General features: G+C 37.1%; 1 protein-coding gene and 1 non-coding gene across 7 annotated transcripts in view; one reads left to right on the top strand and one right to left on the bottom strand.

The window, feature by feature from the left end:
* Positions 1-22,041, bottom strand: part of DNAH12 (dynein axonemal heavy chain 12) — a 218,839-nt gene that overhangs the window by 168,054 nt on the left and 28,744 nt on the right. For all 6 annotated transcript variants that reach the window (XM_040454701.1, XM_040454703.1, XM_040454706.1 and 3 more), the window contains 4 exons: positions 18,870-18,995; positions 17,129-17,263; positions 16,591-16,784; positions 15,677-15,920 (listed from right to left, as the gene is read on the bottom strand). In XM_040454701.1, coding sequence (XP_040310635.1) covers positions 15,677-15,920; positions 16,591-16,784; positions 17,129-17,263; positions 18,870-18,995 — 699 coding nt within the window. The remainder of the gene's footprint in view (positions 1-15,676; positions 15,921-16,590; positions 16,785-17,128; positions 17,264-18,869; positions 18,996-22,041) is intronic.
* LOC121016920 (U6 spliceosomal RNA) lies at positions 8,343-8,449 on the top strand. Its single transcript, XR_005784532.1, has one exon. It is a non-coding gene; the product is annotated as a U6 spliceosomal RNA (small nuclear RNA).

The following is a 22,041-nucleotide window of genomic DNA, read 5'->3' as shown; positions in this document are numbered from 1 at the left end:
GGATGAAACTAGAGGGTACTATGCTAAGTGAAATTAGAGAAAGACAAATATACGACTTCACTTATATGAGGAATTTAAGGTACAAAACAGATGAACATTAGGGAAGGGAAGCAAAAATAATATAAAAACAAGGAGGGGGACAAAACATAAGAGACTCTTAAATACAGAGAACAAACTGAGGTTTGCTTGGAGGGGTTGTTGATGAGGGGATGGGCTAAATGGATGGGATGAGCACTGGGTGTCATACATAGGGGATGAATCACTGGAATCTACTCCTGAAATCATTGTTGCACTATATGCTAACTAACTTGGATATAAAATTTTTTCAATTAATTATTTAGTTAATAAAAAAACTAAGTAAGTCACAAGTGTTATTAATAAAATCATTTTGTGACTTCAAAAAAAAAGAATGATGAGTGGAATTCATTTTGATCAATATTCAAATGTTACTGAGATTTAACTAAAAACATTAATTCGATAAGGAAAATTTTAAGAATGATCTTAACTGGAATCCTTAAAGTAAGTCATGATATATAAAGAGCTCTTTTTCAAGAATATAAAATTACAAAATCTATTCCTGATATCTTTCCTTTGTGTTTGGCTCAATATATGACTCATCAAAAGCTAAAATCCAAGGTTGGCTAGAATTAGTTTTTATATATAGAATACAAGGCACTTATTAGCATTATAAAATAATAAAATGTGAAGAAACTTAGATACTCTAAAAAAAAAAAAGATATGGGGAAATTTAAAAAACAAAACTACCCAAAGAAAACAAAAACACAAATTCAAAAAGATATGTGCACCGCTATGTTTACTGCAGCATTATGTACAACAGCAAAGATATAGAAGCACCCAAGTGTCCATCAATAGATGGAGAAAGAGGATGTGGTGTATATATACAATGGAATATTACTCAGACATAAAAATGAATGAGATCATACCATTTGTAACATGGATGGACCTGGAGGGTATAATGAAAAAAAAAACAAACCCTAACATTGTTCGCAAATTGTTGTCTGTGTACAATGACTGGATATTAAATTAATATAAAGAAAGTTAAAAGAACCACTGAATACAAGCCACAGATAAAAAACATAATTAACAAAAAGATGAATTTATGATAGCAACAACAAAATAAAGTATGTAGGATAAATTATTTTGAAAAAAAATTTAAGCTTATTTCTTTTTTAGTAATCTCTACACCCAATGTGGGGCTTGAACCCACAACCCTGAGGTCGAGAGTCACATGCTTTTCCAAATAAGCCACCTAGGCCTCCGTACCTAGGGATAAATTAAATGAAAGTTGTGCAAAGTTATTTCGGAGAAACTATGTTAAAGAAAACCTGGGGCACCTGGGTGGCTCAGTGGGTTAAGTGTCAGACTCTTGGTTTCGGCTCAGGTCATAACCTCATGGTTTGATGAGTTCAAGCCCCTCATTGGGTTCTGTGCTGACAGCATGGAGCCTGCTTGGGATTCCCTCTTTCCTTCTCTCTCTTGCACTGTCTCTCAAAATAAAAAACTTATTTAAAAAAAAAAAAGATGTGAAAGAAAATCTAAATAGAGATGTATACCACACACTGATAGATTCATTATTATATAAGTGACAAAGGATTATTATTCAGAATATATAAATTAACAACAAAAACAATGGAAACAAATACTGTAACAAAAATAACAAAAGAGTCAAAGGGCATTAATAGACATTTCACAGAAGAAGAAATATGAAATGTAAGTACTTTGAGGGCAGGGATTTTTTGTTCATATGACTCTAAGTAGGAAAATCAATAAATTAGATAAGTAAGCAATAATATATAGCAGTGAAAATGAACGACTACAGTCATTCCCAAGACATGGATGAGTTTTAGAAACATAATGTTAAGTGAAGAAAATCAAGTCACAGAAGACTACATACAGATGATATGTTTTTATAAATTGTTACATACAAATGTGAATTAACAACAAAAAAGAGAAATACAAACAGAATTTATGACACACTTATCTTCAAGGGAGATTAAAGGGCTTAAAATAGGGAAGGATCACATAGAAGGATGCAAGAGTATTGATGATCTTTTAATTTTAAAGAAGAGGGGACGGTTCATGGGTGTTCATTTTCTTCATAGCTTACATATATGTAACATATATTCTCCAAGTATTGGATAATAAAAATTTGCTAACAAAGGTAAAGAAAGAATACTTATCTTTTCCTCTTCCCAATCCAATTCAAAGCCCAACAAAATTATACTTGCACTTCTGGTCACCTCCTTAGTAAAGCCTTACCTGTTTTCCAAATGACAAAATTAACTGCTCCGTGCCCTATTCTTTCAGAGGATGCTACCATCCTCTACCTATGTATTGCCTTATTCTGCCTCGTACTACAACCAGTTGTTCACAGCCTATTTCTCTTTCCACATTGTGTTCTCTCTGAGAGGCAGAAGCCAATTTGTGTGAACTGGACAACAACAATTTTAAACTGTAAGACTCTAATGTCAATATCTAAGCCACTAATTATGTGAGAAAAATAAATAAAAGACAATTAGATTGGAAAGAAAAACATAAAATTACCTCTATTTACAGATTACACGATCTTGTATATAGAAAATTCTATGGAATTCATTTCTTTTTGTTATTCTATATTTCAGTAATCTCTACACCCAATATGGTGCTCAAACTTACAACCCTGACCTCAAGAGTCATATGTTCCACCAACTGAGCTAGCCACGTGCCCCAAAAAGGAATTTATTTAAGAACTGTTAAAACTAATAGATGAGTTCAGCAAGATTGCAGGATACAACATCAACATACAAAAATTACTTGTGTTTGTATAAACTAGCAATAAACAACCCAAAATTGAAAGTAAGGGAAAAAATCTCATGTACAATAGCATCAAGAAATACAAAATACTCGAGAGTAAATTTGATAAAATAAATGCAACGTTTGTAGACTAAAAATTACAAATACTTGTTAATGAAATTAAAGAAGACTAAATAAAAGTAAAAATACTCCTTGCTCACATATTGAAAGAATTAATATTGTTAAGACAGCGATCTTCCCAAGTCAACCTAAAGATTCAATGCAATGCCAGCCTCCTTTTTTTAATGTTTAAAAAATGTTTTTAATTTTTATTCATTTGAGAGAGAAAGAGAGAGAAGGGGGGGATGGGCAGAGAGAGAGGAGGACAGAGGATCAGAAGGAGACTCAGCTGACAGCAGTGAGCCTGATGCGGTGCTTGAACTCAGGAACTGTGAGATCATGACCTGAGCTGAAGTCCGATGCTCAACTGACTGAGCCCCCCAGGTGCCTAAGGTTTAAAATGTATTTTAATAAGTTGATACTGCATTGTTGCTCCACTTCTCAGAAAAATTCCAAGATATTAGGGACAAATAGAATATGGTACACAAGTAAAAAATGCACAGCATAACTAAGATAGGCAAAGCTAAGAGCTGCTGTCCTAGATGCAGCATATCGCAACACTCTTCCCAAGTTTGTGCTAGGTCTATCAACAAAAGCTGTGAACAGCAATATCATAGACACAAAGGGGCCATTCCTGGGTTGTCCTTATCCAAAGAAAATATGGAAGAAAGATTTTTCTAAAGACATACTAAATGAAAATCTTTAAGAGATTTCATGTCTTCCAAAAGCAAAAGCAACAAAAGAAAAAAATATATATAAATGAGACATCATCAGAATTTAAAACTTTTGTGTTTCAAAACACATCATCAAAAAAACCTAAAAGACAATCCACAGATCACAATGAAAACAGCCATCAATATTTTGTTTTTAAAAAGAGTTTTGAAAATGATCACTTAACTAAAACTTGAAAGCTATAAATTAATTATCCACACTCTCATGACAATTTTGTTGGTGAATAACAAACAGAGATCTATTTCTTTAAAATATATTTGTGCACAAACTGCATATAACTCTAAGTTTTACTCCTAACATAAGTATGTTTGGGAGTATTCTATTCTATACTTGCCAGTGTGGAGAACAAAATAGTTTTTAAGAATAAAGAAGTATATATATATATATATATTCTGTATTTTACATGTAGCAGAATTATCATCCAGAGGGTTTTTTTTTTTTTGTATTCACAAGGTGATATGTGTATTGTAAAACAATAATGGTGAAGGAAATAAAAAGGCTTTTAAAATTGTTTTAAATATTTATGAAGTTATTATTTCAGAGAGTATAGTGATATCTTTTTTTATATTTTTTTAAGTTTATTTATTTATTTTGAGAGAGAGGGAGACAGCGTGAGTGAGGGAGGGGCACAGACAGAGGGAGAGAGAGAATCCCAAGCAGGCTCTGTGGTGCCAGAGCAGAGCCCAACATGGGGCTTGAACTTACAAAACCATGAGATCATGACCTGAGCTGAAACCAAGAGTCAGACGCTAATAGACTTATACACCCAGGTGCCTCAGAGAGTATACTGATATCTTAACAGCTTACCTAGATCATAAATTAATCAAAATGCACTTTTTAATAAAACCTGATACTTAAAATATATTAAAAAAATAAAATAATAAAAGACAATCCACAGAATAAATGGGAGAAATTTTTTTTCTTCCCCCCCACCCCCATTGTAGAGAGAGAGCATGTGTGTAAGCAGGGGAGAGGAACAGAGGGAGAGAGAGAGAATCCCAAGCAGGCTCTATGTTCGGTGCAGAGCCTGATGTGGGGCTTGATCCCATGACCCAGCCCAAAATCAAGAGTCAGACATTCAACTGACTGAGCCACCCAGGTGTTCCCAAATTTTTTTTTTAATTTTTTTTTAACGTTTATTTATTTTTTTGAGACAGACAGAGACAGAGCATGAACAGGGGAGGAGCAGAGAGAGAGGGAGACACAGAATCCGAAACAGGCTCCAGGCTCTGAGCTGTCAACACAGAGCCCAACGCGGGGCTCGAAGTCACGGACTGTGAGATCATGACCTGAGCCGAAGTCGGACGTTAACCGACCAAGCCACCCAGGCGCCCCCCAAATTTTTTAAATCATATATTTAATAAGGGACTTATCTCTAGAATATACAAAAAAAAAACTACAATTAAATAAGAGACAAATAACCACTCAATTTAAAAATGGGCAAAGGATTTAAACAGATGCATTTCCAACGAAAATATAAAAACGGGGATGCCTGGGTGGCTCAGTTGGTTAAGTGTCTGACTTCAGCTCACATCATGATCTCACGGTATGTGGGTTCAGGGCCTGCGTCTGGCTCTGTGCTGACAGCTCAGAGCCTGGAGCCTGCTTTGGATTCTGTGTCTCCCTCTCTCTCTGTCCCTCCCCCGCTCATGGTCTGTCTCTCTCTGACTCTCAAAAATGAATAAATTTTTTAAAAAAATTTTTAGGGTGTTTCGGTGGCTCAGCCAGTTAAGTGTCTGGCTTCGGCTCAGGTCATGATCTCGTGGTCCGTGGGTTCAAGCCCTGCATCGGGCTCAGCCTGGAGCCTGCTTTGGATTCTGTGTCTCCCTCTCTCTCTCTGCCCTTGCCCCACTCATGCTCTGTCTCTGACTCTCTCAAAAATAAATAATTTTTTTTAATTTTTAAAGAAAATATAAAAATGGCCAATAAGCACAGTAAAAGATGTTCAACATCATTAGTCATTAGATAAATACAAATCCAAACCACAATGAGATACCACTTTATCCCACTGGGATGGCTATACTCAAAACAACAGACAAGTGTTGATCAGGATGTGGACACATTGGAACTCCTGTGCATTGCTGGTGGAAATGTAAAACAGTGAAGCCCCTTTGGAATATAGTCTGGCAGTTCCTCAAAAAGTTAAATATAGAATTTTCACTCCTACGTATATACTCCAGAGGAGTGAAACATATGTCCACATAAAAACTTGCACATGCATAATCATAGTGACATTATTCCTAAGAGCTAAAAAGTGCAACAATGCAAATGTCCATCAACTGATGAATGGATAAACAAAGTGTGGTACATCCATACAGTAAAATATTATTCATCAATAAAAAGAATGGGGGGTGCCTGGATGGCTCACTTGGTTAAGCCTCTGACTCTTGGTTTGGGCTCAGGTCATGATCTCATGGTTCGTAAGTTTGAGCCCTGGGTCAGTCTCTGCACTGACAGCACAGAGCCTGCTTGGCATTCTCTCTCTCTCCCTCTCTCTCTGCAACCCCCACATCTCCCTCACTCTCAAAATAAATAAATAAACTTAAAAAGAATGAACGATACATGTTATAACACAGAAGAACAATGAAAACATGCTAAGTGAGAGAAGTCAGTCACAAAGGCCACATATAATATGATTCCATTTATATGAAATGTCTGGGATAGATAAATCCATAGAGACAGAAAGTGGATTAGTAGTTGCCATTGTCTTGGAGGAGGAGGAAATGGGGAGTGACTGCTATTAGCTACAGGCTAACTTTCTGGTATAATGAAGATGTTCTAAAATTAGATAGTGGTGATGGTTGCAAAACTGTGAATATTCTAAGAAGCCACTGAACTGTATGCTTGAAAGAGTAAATGTTATGATATGTGGATTATATCTCAATAATCTATTGAAAAAATACAAGCTAGTAACAAACTGTAAGCTAATGATAAAATTATAAGTACATAAGAATATATTTTTTCAAGTTGAAAGCAATCAAACAACATTACCCAACACTAACTTTGTTTCCAGCACCATATTATAGGGCACGGGTTCCCCCAATTTTTGGTTTCACAACAGGTGTTAATAAAAATTATTTAAAACTTGTGTGACGAGGGGGAGCAAAAAAAAAAAAGGTAGGTGGTGTGTCCTTTCAATGCCATCTCAGGTACAGGGCCACCTGAGAAAAATGTAACTAAAGACTGTATTATGTTCAACTCATTGTTTATTATTCAAAGTCCCAGACATTGTAAAATTATAACTTGCATTTTTTTGTCCAGTAGAGATGCAAATAATTCTATCTGAAAAAAACGTAAGTCCAAATATGTTTATTTGGTTTATTCTGTATGACATTAACCAGCTTTATATCAATACTAGCAATCTTTTTTTAACATTCCTTTACTAAATTGCCCACAAATACTCAGCTCCTGAAATGCTCTTTGAACCAGACTTACCACCTAACTGGTTCTCTCATTAATTAATAAATAGAATAAAATATTTGACACGTTTATTTTTCTAAATTTTTTTTTAATTTTTTTCCAACGTTTTTATTTATTTTTCGGACAGAGAGAGACAGAGCATGAACGGGGGAGGGGCAGAGAGAGAGGGAGACACAGAATCAGAAACAGGCTCCAAGCCATCAGCCCAGAGCCTGACGCGGGGCTCGAACTCACGGACCGCGAGATCGTGACCTGGCTGAAGCCGGACGCTTAACCGACTGCGCCACCCAGGCGCCCCGTATTTTTCTAAATTTTTTTAGTGTTTGTTTTTGAGAGAGACAGAGACAGAGTATGCGTGGGGGAGGGGCAAAGAGAGAGGGAAACACAGAATCCAAAGCAGGCCCCAGGCTCTGACCTGTCAGCAGCCCAATGCGGGCCTCGAACTCACAGACTGTGAGATCAAGACCTGAGCCGAAGTCAGACGCTTAACCGACTGAGCCACCAAGGTGCCCGACACATGTTTATTTTTATATTTGTATGACAGTCATGTCTACATTTTTTTGCAAATAATAATTTAATTAGGTAATTTTTTAAATTGGAAGATCATAGATTATCCAACTTTTCCTTTTTTTAAATATTTATTTACTTTTGAGAGAGGGAGAGCAGGGGAAGTGCAGAGAGAGAAGGAGACAGAGGATCTGAAGAGGGCTCCACACTGTCAGTTGAGAGCGCAATGCAGGGCTCAAACTCACCAACCAGGAGGTCATGACCTGAGCTGAAGCCCGATGCTTAACCAACTAAGGCACCCATATTATCCAACTTTTCATTTTGATTAGTAAGGACTTTGTTTTTGACTTTCCATTTTTTATCACCATCATGTGTTTTTGCTTACCATTATATTCCCCAGCATTCATTGGAACTTGGTATAACATAACAGGTGCTCAATAAGTATTTGTTAAATAAATGAATTTTTAACACCTATGAAATAGAAAGGACATACTCTCAAAGTGAATAAATTTAGCTTTATTAAAAATTCATTATTGAGCACCTGGGTGCCTCAGTCAGTTAGGCGTCCAACCTCGATCTCACAGCTCGGGAGTTCAAGTCTCACATCAGGCTCTGTACTCACAGCTCAGAACCTGGAGCCTCCGCTTTGGATTCTGTGTCTCCTTCTCTCTCTGCCCACCCCCCCCCCTCCTGCTAGCACTCTGTCTCTCTCTCTTAAAAATAAACATTTTTTTTTAAAAAAAGAAAAAAAGAAAGAAAAAATCATTATCGTGCACACTTCGGCAGCACGTATACTAAAACTGGAACGATACAGAGCAGATTAGCACGGCCCCTGTGCACGGATGACACGCAAATTTGTGCAGTGTTCCATATTTTTTAAGTTATTTATTTATTTAGTAAATCTCTACACCCAACATGTGTCTTGAACTCATGACCCCGAGATCAAGAGTTCTGTGCTCTTCCAACTGAGCCAGCCAGGCACCCTGAAGCATTCCATATCAAATAATAATAATAATAATAATAATAATAATAATAATTCCTTATCCTCTCACAGAAGGTGAGAGGCTGGAAGGAGCTGAGTGTAGAATAGGCAGCCTGCATGGACAGTACCTCAGTAGGAGGCTGGAGAGGAAACAAACTCTATACTCAACAAGTCTTAATGACCTAGCATATGTCAGGCTCAGTTATAGTCATGGAGATACAACAGTGAACAACACCACCAAATCATTACACGGTCTTTATTCTGTGATTTTGCCATTTACCAGTAAATATGTAATCATCAACTATCACAGTCCTTTGCTGTGGAGTTTATTTTATTAAATTTTACTTATTTATTTTGAGAGAGAGAGAGAGAGCATGAGCAGGAGAGGGGCAGAGAGAGGGAGATGAGAGAATCCCAAGCAGGCTTCCCACTGTCAGCATAGAGCCTCACAAGGAGCTTGACCTTGTGCGCTCACCAACCGTGAGATGGTGACCTGAGCCGAGATTAAGAGTTGGATGCTTAACCCACTGAGCCACCCAGGCGTCCATATTTTAAAAGGGAAAAAATATTAACTCCATGTAATAGTAGGAGTAGGGTCCTAAAAACTCTCATGATGAAAGAATATAAGGAAAATAGGATTAGAAGGAATTAACAAAAAGTACATATATGAAATTCCTTATTGACTTTCTATATTCATTTACAAATACTTATTTAGCATCCACACTGTTTAGTATCTACATCATTGTTAGTGATTATGATATATCAATAAATTAAACAAATATCCTTTTTTTTTTCAACGTTTATTTATTTTTGGGACAGAGAGAGACAGAGCATGAACGGGGGAGGGGCAGAGAGAGAGGGTGACACAGAATCGGAAACAGGCTCCAGGCTCCGAGCCATCAGCCCAGAGCCTGACGCGGGGCTCGAACTCCCGGACCGCGAGATCGTGACCTGGCTGAGGTCGGACGCTCAACCGACTGCGCCACCCAGGCGCCCCTAAACAAATATCCTTTGTACAAACTTCCAGTGATAAAGTAAATATGCTCTGGGGATACAACGTACAGCATGGTGGCTATAGTACCATACTGTATATTTGAAAGTTGCTAAGAGTAGATTTTAAAAGTTCTTACCACGAGAAAAAAATCTTGCCATTATGTGTGGTAATGGATGTCAACTAGACTTATTGTGGTGATCATTTTGCAATGTATACAAATATCAAATCATTATGTTGTACTCCTGAACCTAATACAATGCTATATGTTATTTATATCTCAATAACGATGTAATTATATGGTATGTTAAGGGGTAATAAATGATACAGAAAATAGGGAAATTAGAGCAGGATAAGAATCAGAACCAGTGGGGGTATCAAGCAAGATGCTCAGGGAAGGCTTCCTGGATATGGTGATAATTTGAACAAAGATTTTAGGAGGGGAGGATATGAGACAAGAGCATATGTAAGTGAAGAGAACAGTAGGCAGGGGTAATAGCTGAAGCACAGGCCCTCAGGCAGGAGGGCTTAAGAAATGAGAATGGGGGGCAGTATGGCTGGGGCATCCGCTGTGAGGGGCAAGAGAAGGTGGAGGCAAGGTCAGAGAAATAAAGAAAAGTTCAAGTGAAGTTAGAGGGATAAAGAGGAGCCAGATTATGGAGTGCTATGTAAACTTTTTATCTGAGTAAAACATGAAGGCTTTGCAGAACTTTGACGAGAGGAGTAACATGATCTGACTTAATTTTTCTAGTTGCTCTATTTTTAACAGATGATGGGATGAAGGTAGGGGCAAAGGTAGACACAGGGAAACCCATTAGGACCTTTTTGTAGAAATCCATGTAAAAGATGATTTAACGTGGACCAGGGCGATGGCAATGGGAGAGTGAATTTTGAGTTTGCCACGTAGTTAGATATCCAAGGAAAGGTTACAAGTAGGAGGTTGTATATATGAATCTTGGGACTGGCTAGAGAAGTCTGGGATACCAGTTAAAGATCTGGGATTTGCCAGCATATAATCATGTATAAACTCATCTATATTTTTGATGAGACTGATGAGATCATCAAGAGAGTTAAGGTAGATAGAGAAAAGGACCAATGACTGAGCCCTAAGAACTTCCAACATTAAGAGGCTGGGAAGAGTAAGAAAAAATAGCAAGGAAAAATATAGTGATGCTACTAGTGATATGGGACAGTTTATTTATCTTCCATCTCAAGATGACTTCCAGAGATGATGACACTATGCCACGGTGATAGAGATGATGATGATGTGACGGTGGTGATAAGAAAAGAAAGGAGAGGGGTGCCTGGGTGGCTCAGTCTGTCAAGCATCCAACTCTTGGTTTCTTCTCAGGTCATGATCTTGCAGTTTGTGAGTTCAAGCCCCAAGTTGGGCTCCACACTGACAGCACAGAGCTTGCTTGGGATTCTCTATCTCTCCCTGTCTCTCTGCCCCTCCTCTTGTCACACACCAAAATATTTAAATAAACTCTCTCTCTCTCTCTCTCTCTCTCTCTCTCTCAAAATATTTAAATAAACTTAAAAAAAAGAAAAAAGAAAAGAAATGAGAATATCATGAGGATAAATTTTAAAAGGATCATATAAGCTAAATGTGAACAATGAACTGTAACTAAGTTCCTTACTAGGCAAATTAGGAAAAAAAAAAAGAGAGAAAATTTAAATTAACAACATTTGGAGGACTCCAAGCTGTATTACAAAGCTGTAATCATCAAGACAGTATAGTACTGCCACAAGAACACTCAGATTAATGGAACAGAAAACAGAACTCAGAAATGGACCCACAAACATATGGCCAACTAATCTTTGACAAACCAGGAAGAATATCTAATGGAATAAAAACAGTCTCTTCAGCAAATAGTGCTGGGAAAACTGGACAGCGACATGCAGAAAAATGATCCTAGACCACTTTCTTACACCACACACAAAAATAAACTCAAAATGGATGAAAGACCTAACCATAAGACAGGAAGCCATCAAAAGCCTTGAGGAGAAAGCAGGCAACAACCTCTTTGACCTTGGCCACAGCAACTTCTTACTCAACCCGTCTCCAGAGGCAAGGGGAACAAAAGCAAAAATGAACTATTGGGACCTCATCAAAATAAAAAGCTTCTGCACAGCAAAGGAAACAATCAGCAAAACTGAAAGGCAACCAACAGAATGGGAGAAGATATTTGCAAATAACATATCAGATAAAGGGTTAGTATCCAAAATCTATCAAGAACTTCTCAAACTCAACACCCCAAAAATAAATAATCCAGTGAAGAAATGAGCAAAAGACATGAATAGCTGCTTCTCCAAAGAAGACATCCAGATGGCCAACTGACACATGAAAAAATGCTCAACATCACTCATCCTCTGGGAAATACAAATCAAAACCACAAGGAGATACCACCTCACACCTGTCAGAATGGCTAACATTAACAACTCAGGCAACAACAGATGTTGGTGAGGATGTGGAGAAAGAGGATCTCTTTTGCACTGCTGGTGGGAATGCAAACTGGTGCAGCCACTCTGGAAAACAGCATGGAAGTTCCTCAAAAAATTAAAAATAGAACTAGCTTATGACCCAGCAATTGCACTACTAGGTATTTATCCAAGGGATACAAGTGTGCTGTTTCAAAGGGGCACATGTACCCCAATGTTTATAGCAGCACTATTGACAATAGCCAACGTATGGAAAGAGCCCAAATGTCCATCGATGGATGAATGGATATAGAAGATGTGGTATATGTATACAATGGAGTATTACTCAGCAATCAAAAAGAATGAAATCTTGCCATTCGCAACTATGTGGATGGAACTGGGGGGGTATTATGCTAAGTGAAATTAGTCGGTCAGAGAAAGACAAAAATCATATGACTTCACTCATATGAGGACTTTAAGGGACAAAACAGATGAACATAAGGGAAAGGAAATGAAAATAATATAAAAACAGGGAGGGGACAAAACAGAAGAGACTCATAAATATGGAGAACAAACAGAGGGTTAGTGGAGGGGTTGTAGGAGGGGGGATGGGCTAAATGGGTAAGGAGCATTAAGGAATCTACTCCTGAAATCATTGTTGTATATATGCTAACTAACTTGGACGTAAATTTAAAAAAAAAATCAAATTTAGGGGCGCCTGGGTGGCTCAGTCGGTTAAGCGTCCGACTTCAGATCAGGTCACACGATCTCACGGTCCGCGAGTTCGAGCCCTGCATCGGGCTCTGGGCTGATGGCTCAGAGCCTGGAGCCTGCTTCCAATTCTGTGTCTCCCTCTCTCTCTGCCCCTCCCCCGTTCATGCTGTGTCTCTCTCTGTCTCAAAAATAAATAAACGTTAAAAATTTTTTTTAAAATTAAATTTAAAATATTTGAAAAAAAATTTTAATAAAATAAAATGAAAAAAAAATTTAAATTAATTAACAATATTTGGAATTGGAATGAAAAGGGAATTATCCATACAGATTCTTCAGACATTAAAAAGATAATAAAAATATTATGAGCAACTTTATAGTAACAAATTCAACAACTTAGAAGAAATGGAAAAGTTCTTTGGAAAATACAACTTATCAAAATTGACACAAAATTAAATACAAATATGAATATCCCTATATCTATTAAAGAAATTGAATCCTTTTCAAAACCTTTCCCACAAGAAAATCCAATGACTTCACTGGTGAATGTGCCTCTAAAATATTTAAGAAATAATTAATACCGGGGCACCTGGGTGGCGCAGTCGGTTAAGCGTCCGACTTCAACCAGGTCACGATCTCGCGGTCCGTGAGTTCGAGCCCTGCGTCGGGCTCTGGGCTGATGGCTCAGAGCCTGGAGCCTGTTTCCGATTCTGTGTCTCCCTCTCTCTCTGCCCCTCCCCTGTTCATGCTCTGTCTCTCTCTATCCCAAAAATAAATAAATGTTGAAAAAAAAAATTTTTTAAAGAAATAATTAATACCAATTTTATAGAAAACTCTTTCAGAAAATAGAGAACATAAAACTCTCCAATTTCTTTCATAAGGACATCATAATCCTGATACTGAAACCTGGCAAAGACATTACAAAAATGTTAAGACCAACATCTCTCCTGAATTTAACCCCAAAAACCCTCAATAAAATGTTAGCAAATAATAAACTATGGAAGTACTAGAAGAAAACATTATCTTGGAATGAGGAAAGCATTTCTAGCTATAATTTAAAATTCAGTAGACAAAGGAAAAGAATGGGGGCACCTGGCTGGCTCAGTCATTGGGGCATGCGACTTTTGATCTCAAGGTCATGGGTTCAAGCTCCATTTTGGGCATAGAAATTACTTAATAAAAAAATAAAAATAAAAAAGGAATAGAATGATGATTACATAAAAATAAAAAACCTTCCTTTTCCATTTACTTCAGGAACAATAAATCTAAATTCAAATAAAAAGGCTTCTGCAAGGCAAGATACATGATAAATAAAGTCAAAAAACAAATAATAAATATTTGTGAAATACATCATACATAGAAAAAGCCTAATGTCTTTAATATATGTGAATTACATATATATATATACTTACAATATAATACCCTGGGAAATTAATGTGTCTTAGAAATATTAATATAATCAATATTAATGTATAAATAATATCTATATATATTATATCCTAGAAATCAGTAAGAAAAAGATCAATAATTCAATAGACAAATAGACAATGATAAGACCAAACATTTCACAAAGAAATACAAAACATTCTTAAATATATAAAAATATGCTTAACACTTTACATAATAAGAGAAATAAAAATTCTCTTATATTAGCAAAAACTCAAGTTTGATGATATTCTCTTGTTGAGGGTGGTGAGAGTTTAAACTGGGATAGCCCCTATGTAAGGTAATTTGACTATAGATTTTATTCTGGCATTTACTCTTCCAGAATTTGCTTTTTAGTCATACTTGCACACACATGAAATCTTATACCAGTATATAACACTATATAGGTGTAACAAAAAAAAGAGAAAAAGTTTGTATGTGATGAGGAAAGGTCTCTAAGATAAAGTAATCAAAACAAAGAGGGAAAATAATACATATAGGACACTGTATTTTATGTAAAAAGATGGAAGAATAAGAACATATGTTTATATGGTTGTATGTGTAACAAAACTCAAGGGTATACACGAAAGTAGTAACATTGATAACCTGAGTTATACAGGTAGAAACATGGGAAGGAGACTCTTCGGATATATCTCTATTTTTTAAGCCACATAAATATATTAAATATTGAAAACGATTTTAAGTAGTTTCTTTAAAAAAAATCCAGGCAGCTCATGGAATCTCTGAGAGTGCTAGATACAGACACAAACAATGCTTAAAATCCCATCCAAGTTTCCACTGCATTGACAATGGAAATGGCACCACCCCTGGAACCCGGCCACTACTGCCTAGGGAGGCTGGAGGCCTTATTAACTGTCACAAAAACTGTTAGTATTTCTTCATTAAAAATGACTTGAGGGGTGCCTGGGTGGCTCAGTCAATTAAGCGTCCACCTCTAGATTTTGGCTCAGGTCATGATCTCACAGTTTGTGGGTGAGAGCCCTACACTGGGCTCTTTGTTGGGTATGTGGAGCCTGCTTGGGATTCTTTCTCTCTCCCTCTCTCCTTCTCTCTCTCTCTGCCCCTTGCCCCCTGCCTTCAAAATAAATAAATAAACATTTTTTTAAAAACACAACTTGAAGCACGGGAGGCTAAATACCTTGCCTAAGATATGCTACTAGCAAGTGTGAAATTGTGATACAAACATAAGTGGTATGACTTTAAAACTCCCCCAACTAACTGGTATCCTGTGCTGTTGCCCTTAGATAGGCTGACTGGTCTGCTCTAGTAATTTTTTACCCTCTTTATATCATTGTAGTTAGTCATTCTAGTCTTTTCTATTTGCCACACATAGTTCTATGAAAGGATTGCTTTCAATGACTTTATTAGGGAAGAATGAAGCATGGATTTAGTAATAGATCAAGTAATAGATCTAATAGATTAGTAATAGATCAAGTTTTCCAGATTCAGCTTTGGTTTTGCTTTCCAAATCATTCTATGTCTCTTCATTAGCACTGGATGATGTGAACAGCTCTGGCCAGGACTTTCTAAAATGTCATTAAATGTGTTCATACCTTAAAAACTTTAATCTGCTCCATTACTGTGGAGCACATAATAATAGTAGGATTCTCTTTCGGTTCTTCTTCCAGCTTGTCCTCTCCCAGAGACCGCTTTTTTGCTGCCTTTCTTTTTTCTTGCAATTCTTTCTTACGCTTCATTTGGAAAAATTTCAGTGTCTTAAAAACTTCTCGGGAAAATTCATCTACATCAGCTTCCATGTTTTCTCCATTGAGGTCCAAAAAGCCTCCATCCATCCACCTGGATTGAAAGAAAAAATACTAAACTCAGAAATTTCTGGAGTGTAAAGGGGGACTTAGATATTCTTTAGGCTCGACTCTCATAAGAGAAACAACTGTGGGCAAGAGAAGTTACGTTTTTCTTAATCACACAGGTAGAGCTGATCGTAGAAAGACAAGATTAACACCATCATCTCAGCCACGCTGCATGTGCTACAATACCTATCAGACTGTAAATGGATGACTAAGGGTAGCCAAATAAAATGCAGATTTGACTCCAAAAATATTAGTCAAATTCATTAATTGCATAAAAAAGTGAATCAGTTCTGGAAAACCCAAGTGACACTTTACATATTATATTGGTAAGGGTAGGTGCTACCTTAGCAATGGTTGACACTTCTGTGTGACACTTGGTTCTCTTTCAAATGGATGAATATGTCCTACTTTCAAACACTTAACCAACAACAACATCAAATATCACTGCAACATTTTACAAGTCCTTCCATATCATTTGCTTAATTTTTAAAAAAAATGTTTATTTACTTTCGAGAGAGTACTAGCAGGGGAGGGGCAGAGAGAGAGGGAGACACAGAATCCAAAGCAGGCTCCAGGCTCTGAGCTGTCAGCACAACCGACTGAGCCACCCAGGGGCCCCAGATTTGCTTAATTTTTATTACACTAACAAAAATTACCGTTTTTCTGTTCGCTGCCACTTGAGAACAAAATTAAAAAACTTCTGATAGGGCTCAATGTTCACTTTTAATTTATCCAGTTCAGGATATTTTGTCAGTTCCCATTTGAAAAGTTCCTCTTCCTTATTAATAAACTGAACTGCTTCTTCAGACTCCTGAATACGTTTCTGTAGTTGCCTTACATCTGTCACATACTGAAAGCAAATAATTGTTTATCTCAAGAAATATCCAAGTCACGTTATTAAAATAAGATTATATGACACTGCATGGGCTGTGTTCTTGCATTTATATTAAGGCTTTAAATATCAATTTCACAACAGAACTATGGTATAGAGTACAGAGCAAAATGTATGGGTCTATTTTACAGATAGAAAACTAAGTCACAAGAAAGATACATGAATAGTACCAGCTCAGGCCTAAGAGTCAGACCTTGTTTGCCAGAGTAAGCATATGTTTTTCATGTTTTTAAGTGTATGCGAACATGTCGTGTATTAATCTACAAGCTTGTCATAGCTACCGTCTTCTGTGTTCATCACACCTGTTGCATGCGGTCCAGTTCCGCAAATTCTGTGAACTCTTCCATGCGGCGTGATTCCTTTTCTATTTCCAAAATCAGTTTCTCTCTCTTGGCTATCAGCTCATTTTCTTTTTCATGTTTTGCATTCTCAATAAGCTTTTTAAGAGACAATTTAATCTGGTTAATTATTTTGTTACAAAGGAAATTTATCAAATCAGAAATCTGAACGCTTTTTGTAGTAATAAAAACCACCACAGAAGTAAAAATGAGTACAAGAATGAAACACCGACCAGTATAAAAATGCAAATAATAATAAACCACACAGAAAATTTTCCCTAGCTTTCTGAAGTGATGGTAACAATTCTTACATATTAATTAGATACTTTATTTAACAGATAGATCCCGTGTGTCAAGAACTATTCAACACGTTACTTATATTAGCACAGTTATTGTTATTATTCTTATTACTTCAGAGATGAAGACATTTAGACTTATAGAAATCAAGAGGTATGCCCAACGTCACAAAGTCATAAAAGTCAAGATCTGCATTAGAACTTGGGTTTATCTGACTGAAGTCCATGCTTTTTATTACTACACCATCTCACTTCCCACCATAGGAGAGACTGCTTTACACTAGAACTTTTCCAAAATCTAAAGTATACTCAGTCTGATACTGGGCAAGTTACTTAACTTCTCTGAGACTCATTTTTCTCATCTATGAAATGGGGAATTAGGAACACCTGGGATTTTTGCGAGTATTAAATGAGTTACTAAATGCAAAGAACTTAAGGCAGTGTTTACTATTATTATTATTATCAACTTACAACAGTTCTGACCTCTTTTTTTTTTTCTGTTTCATTTGCAAAGTTTTTATTAGGACCTTTTATATATGACCTTTAGAGCTCATAAATCACATTCTCAATCTGGCTCTGCTTGCTACTTTTTCCCTCCAAGAAGTCTCCCAAAGTTATAAAAAATAGAAATTTATAAATATACATTGAGAATTATGCACAGTTTTTACACAATAATAGTCGGGTCGATGTTTCCAGCTGTCTAATCATCTCCCAGGACCTCTCATCCGAAACAGAATGATGGACTCTGAAATCTCGACAGCAGAAATGGCAACTGTGGCCCCAACCCACCATCCGCCCTCAGCATCATGGCACTGGGCAGGTGTTGGTTTTGGACAGTCATGGCAAAAGAGGAACTGCAGAAATGCTAGTTGGGATGGCGGTGCTGTGAGCAGAGGACAGCAAGCGGGGAAGGTTTCAGCCCTGTATCTGCCACAGCTCATACCTGGGACTGTATTTAAACTCTTGGCCCAAGAATCGCCAAGAGCCGAACCACAGACTCAGCATAGGCCCAATCTGACTGTGGCCAACTGGAAGAGTTCCAGGCCATTACAAACCTGAAAAATGCTTCCTTGGTCCAGAGTTGGGGAACCCAAATGTCTCCCTAGTCTGTCGTCCTCAGTCACTAACAAGCAGCTCTTTCCTTCCAGGCAAAGGGATGGAGTGCCTGGAGCTACAGTGAGGCCAGAGGGACATGGTAGCTGCTGTCAAGTAGTTCTGACCTCTTTAATGTCAGTCCCACTTCTTACCAGACCCTGTATTAAGCCTAACATCCTGTCCTAAGCCTGCAGGACCATAAACGTTGCTGGCCCCAAACTCATATTGATACACGAAGTTACTTTTAAAGGTAGATTAAATAAATGTGCGTAAAACGTCAGAATACAAAAGTACATACTGAAAAATATATTCACCTCATCATTTTCATCAAAGATGGGATTAATTTTCCAAGGCCACATAAGGACAGTTGAATTTAAAGCTAAGTCTTCTGGAGGAAATAGGAAAACATCTAAAAAGTAACTCATTCGGCGTTTGGATTCCTACAAAAGAAAACTCCAGGTATAATACACCATATAGGAAATAAACGCATTAGGGAAAAGAAAAGAACCAACAATTTCTAATACTCTTTCAAATTTCAATTTGACTCAGATTATTATTTTTTTTTTTAATTTTTGTTTTTCAACGTTTATTTATTTTTGGGACAGAGAGAGACAGAGCATGAACGGGGGAGGGGCAGAGAGAGAGGGAGACACAGAATCAGAAACAGGCTCCAGGCTCCGAGCCATCAGCCCAGAGCCTGACGCGGGGCTCGAACTCACGGACCGCGAGATCGTGACCTGGCTGAAGTCGGACGCTTAACCGACTGCGCCACCCAGGCGCCCCTGACTCAGATTATTAACTGATATTTCATATGACCCAAATCACATGGGTATTTCAGTAGCTGTAGGATTATTTACTTGCTTCACACCACACAGCTGTGGACTTCTATGCTGGAAATAAAGCATTTTAAAGGTTTTATCTTTAAAAAAATTTTTTAATGTTTATATATTTTTGAAAGAGAGAAAGACTGCGTGAATGGGGGAGGGGCAGAGAGAGAGGGAGGCACAGAATCCGAAGCAGGCTCCAGGCTCTGAGCTGTCAGCACAGAGCCCAATGCGGGGCTCGAAACCACCAATTGTGAGATCATGACCTGAGCTGAAGTCAGACACTTCACCAACTGAGCCACCCAGGTGCCTCTAAAGGTTTCATCTTGAAGTTGACTAACCATAAAGGTACTCTTGGTCCTCCTTGTGCATGACTGAAAAAGGTGATCAAATATGCAGCTTTTGTTTGACACTTTCAACTTTTGATTTCAAAGAATTTTGTATTTTTGGGGTGCCTGAGTGGCTCAGTTGGTGAAGCGTCTGACTTCAGCTCAGGTCATGATCTCATGGTTCGTGGGTTTGAGCCCCATGTTGGACTCTGTGCTGACAGCTCAGAGCCTGGAGCCTGCTTCAGATTCTGTGTCTCCTCTCTCTGTTCCTCCCCCACTCAAACTCCCTCCCTCTCTCTCTCTCTCTCTCTCTCTCTCTCAAAAAATAAATAAAGACTTAAATTTTTTAAATGAATTTTATATTTTTTATTATTATGTATTTATTTTTGAATCTTTGGTGACATAGATTTTAGCATCTTTTGTTTTGTTTTGTATCTTCAATGACATTATCACCTTTCTCGCCTACCACTGACATACAGCAATTGTCCAGGAAGAGTTTGGGGTGAAAGTCAGATCCTGTTTCCCATAGTAAGTACATGTTTTTCTTACATATTTTTCCTCTTTGCAAAGGGGAAAAAATAACCTTTAAACCAGTAGATTGACATGAATGGATAAATTGAGGACCTTTACCTCCTATCACTTTCATTGATTCATCTGCAGTGCTGTAATTTTTAAGAATTAAAATACATATTGAGGAGGGCACCTTTTGGGATGAGCACTGGGTGTTGTATGGAAACCAATTTGACAATAAATTTCATATATTGAAAAAAAAGAATTAAAATACAGACTCAAAGATCTAATTTACAAGTTTGGTATGACATATATAGTATATATGTATATAATATGTATATAATGTGTACAATGCATATTATATTGCATGTAGAAATATAACTTTCAAAACTTCATCTATGCAATTAACTATATTAATAGATTAAAGGAGAAAAAGCATAGATGCAAAAAATAAAGGATTTGATAAAATTCAACATCCATTTATAATATAAAAAAAAAAAAAAAACCTGAAAGGTACAGCCTCCAGTTATGGAATGAATACGTTACGGAGATAAAAGGTACAGAATAGGGAATATAGTCAATGGTATTGTAATAGTGCTGTATTGTGCAAATATGGTAACTACATTTGTGAGCACAGCATAAGGTACAGAGTTGTCGAATCACTATGTTGTAAACTTGAAACTGATGTGACATTGTGTGTTGACTATACCTCATTTTTTTTAAAAAGGGGGGGAGCTCAAAATAAACAAATAAATAGCACCTAATAGAAGAGCATATACTAATCCGATAAAGGTACCTATTAAAGAAACACACACACACCAAATGTCATACTTAATAGTGAAATATTGAAAGCTCCCCCTTTGAGGTTGGGATCAAGTGATTACTATACTAGAGTCCTAGCCAGTCCATCGTAGCAAAGAAAATAAACAAGATTTTGGAAATGTGTAATGTTTATGAGGATAGAACCAAAACTCTCATTATTTGCAATTTATATGATGGTTTATGTAGACATCCCAAAAGAATCTCAACTATTAAGATAAAGAAGGGAAATAAAACATATGTAACATTTTTGAAGTTAAAGTTTTTAAAGAAAAAAGAAACCTCAAAAATTAAGAAAAAATTTAGCAATAGATATTAAGGTATACATAACAATAAATTTATATTATAGCCCTAAGTAGAAAATAAATATCCCTTAGTTCATAGTGATATGAATAAGTAATTGAATAAATTAATAAGTGGAAAAGCAGACAAATCTCTCATGCAGAAGAAATCCAAATAAGTTATGTAGCTACTCCATGGTAAAGGAGGAGAGCATAACTCCCCAATTCTGAAGTGTGGGTTGCATATAGTGACTTCCTTCCAGAGAGGACATCACAGAAAGGGGGAGAAAAGAGTGGAGAGACTTGATAAACACTACTTAAGACTAGTGGTCAAGGTCAACATTAATAGTGATAAGTCATGTTGATAATATGTACCCTTGATAGGATGTGATGATGTGTGTACACTTAACCTTTGTGATTCTCTTTCCAAAAGCCCACTACCTCAGTCTAGTAAAGAGAAAAACATCAGATGAATTCCAACAGAGGGCCATCCTATGATATACCTGACCTGTACTTCTCAACACTGTCAAGGCCATTAAAGAGCAAAACAAAACAAAACAAATCTGAGAAACTATCAGAGCCCAGAGGAGCCTAAGAAAACACAACTAGAGGGGTGCCTGGGTAGTTCAGTTGGTTAAGTGTCCGACTTTAGCTCAGGTCACAATCTCACAGTCGGTGGGTTCAAACCCTGCATCAGGCTCTGTGCTGATAGCTGAGAGCCCG

The sequence above is a fragment of the Herpailurus yagouaroundi genome, unplaced genomic scaffold (genome assembly GCF_014898765.1).
Source record: "Herpailurus yagouaroundi ecotype Mexico unplaced genomic scaffold, PumYag 213, whole genome shotgun sequence".
Classification (NCBI taxonomy): Eukaryota; Metazoa; Chordata; class Mammalia; order Carnivora; family Felidae; genus Herpailurus; species Herpailurus yagouaroundi.
This window is presented reverse-complemented; position numbering and strand designations above follow the sequence as displayed.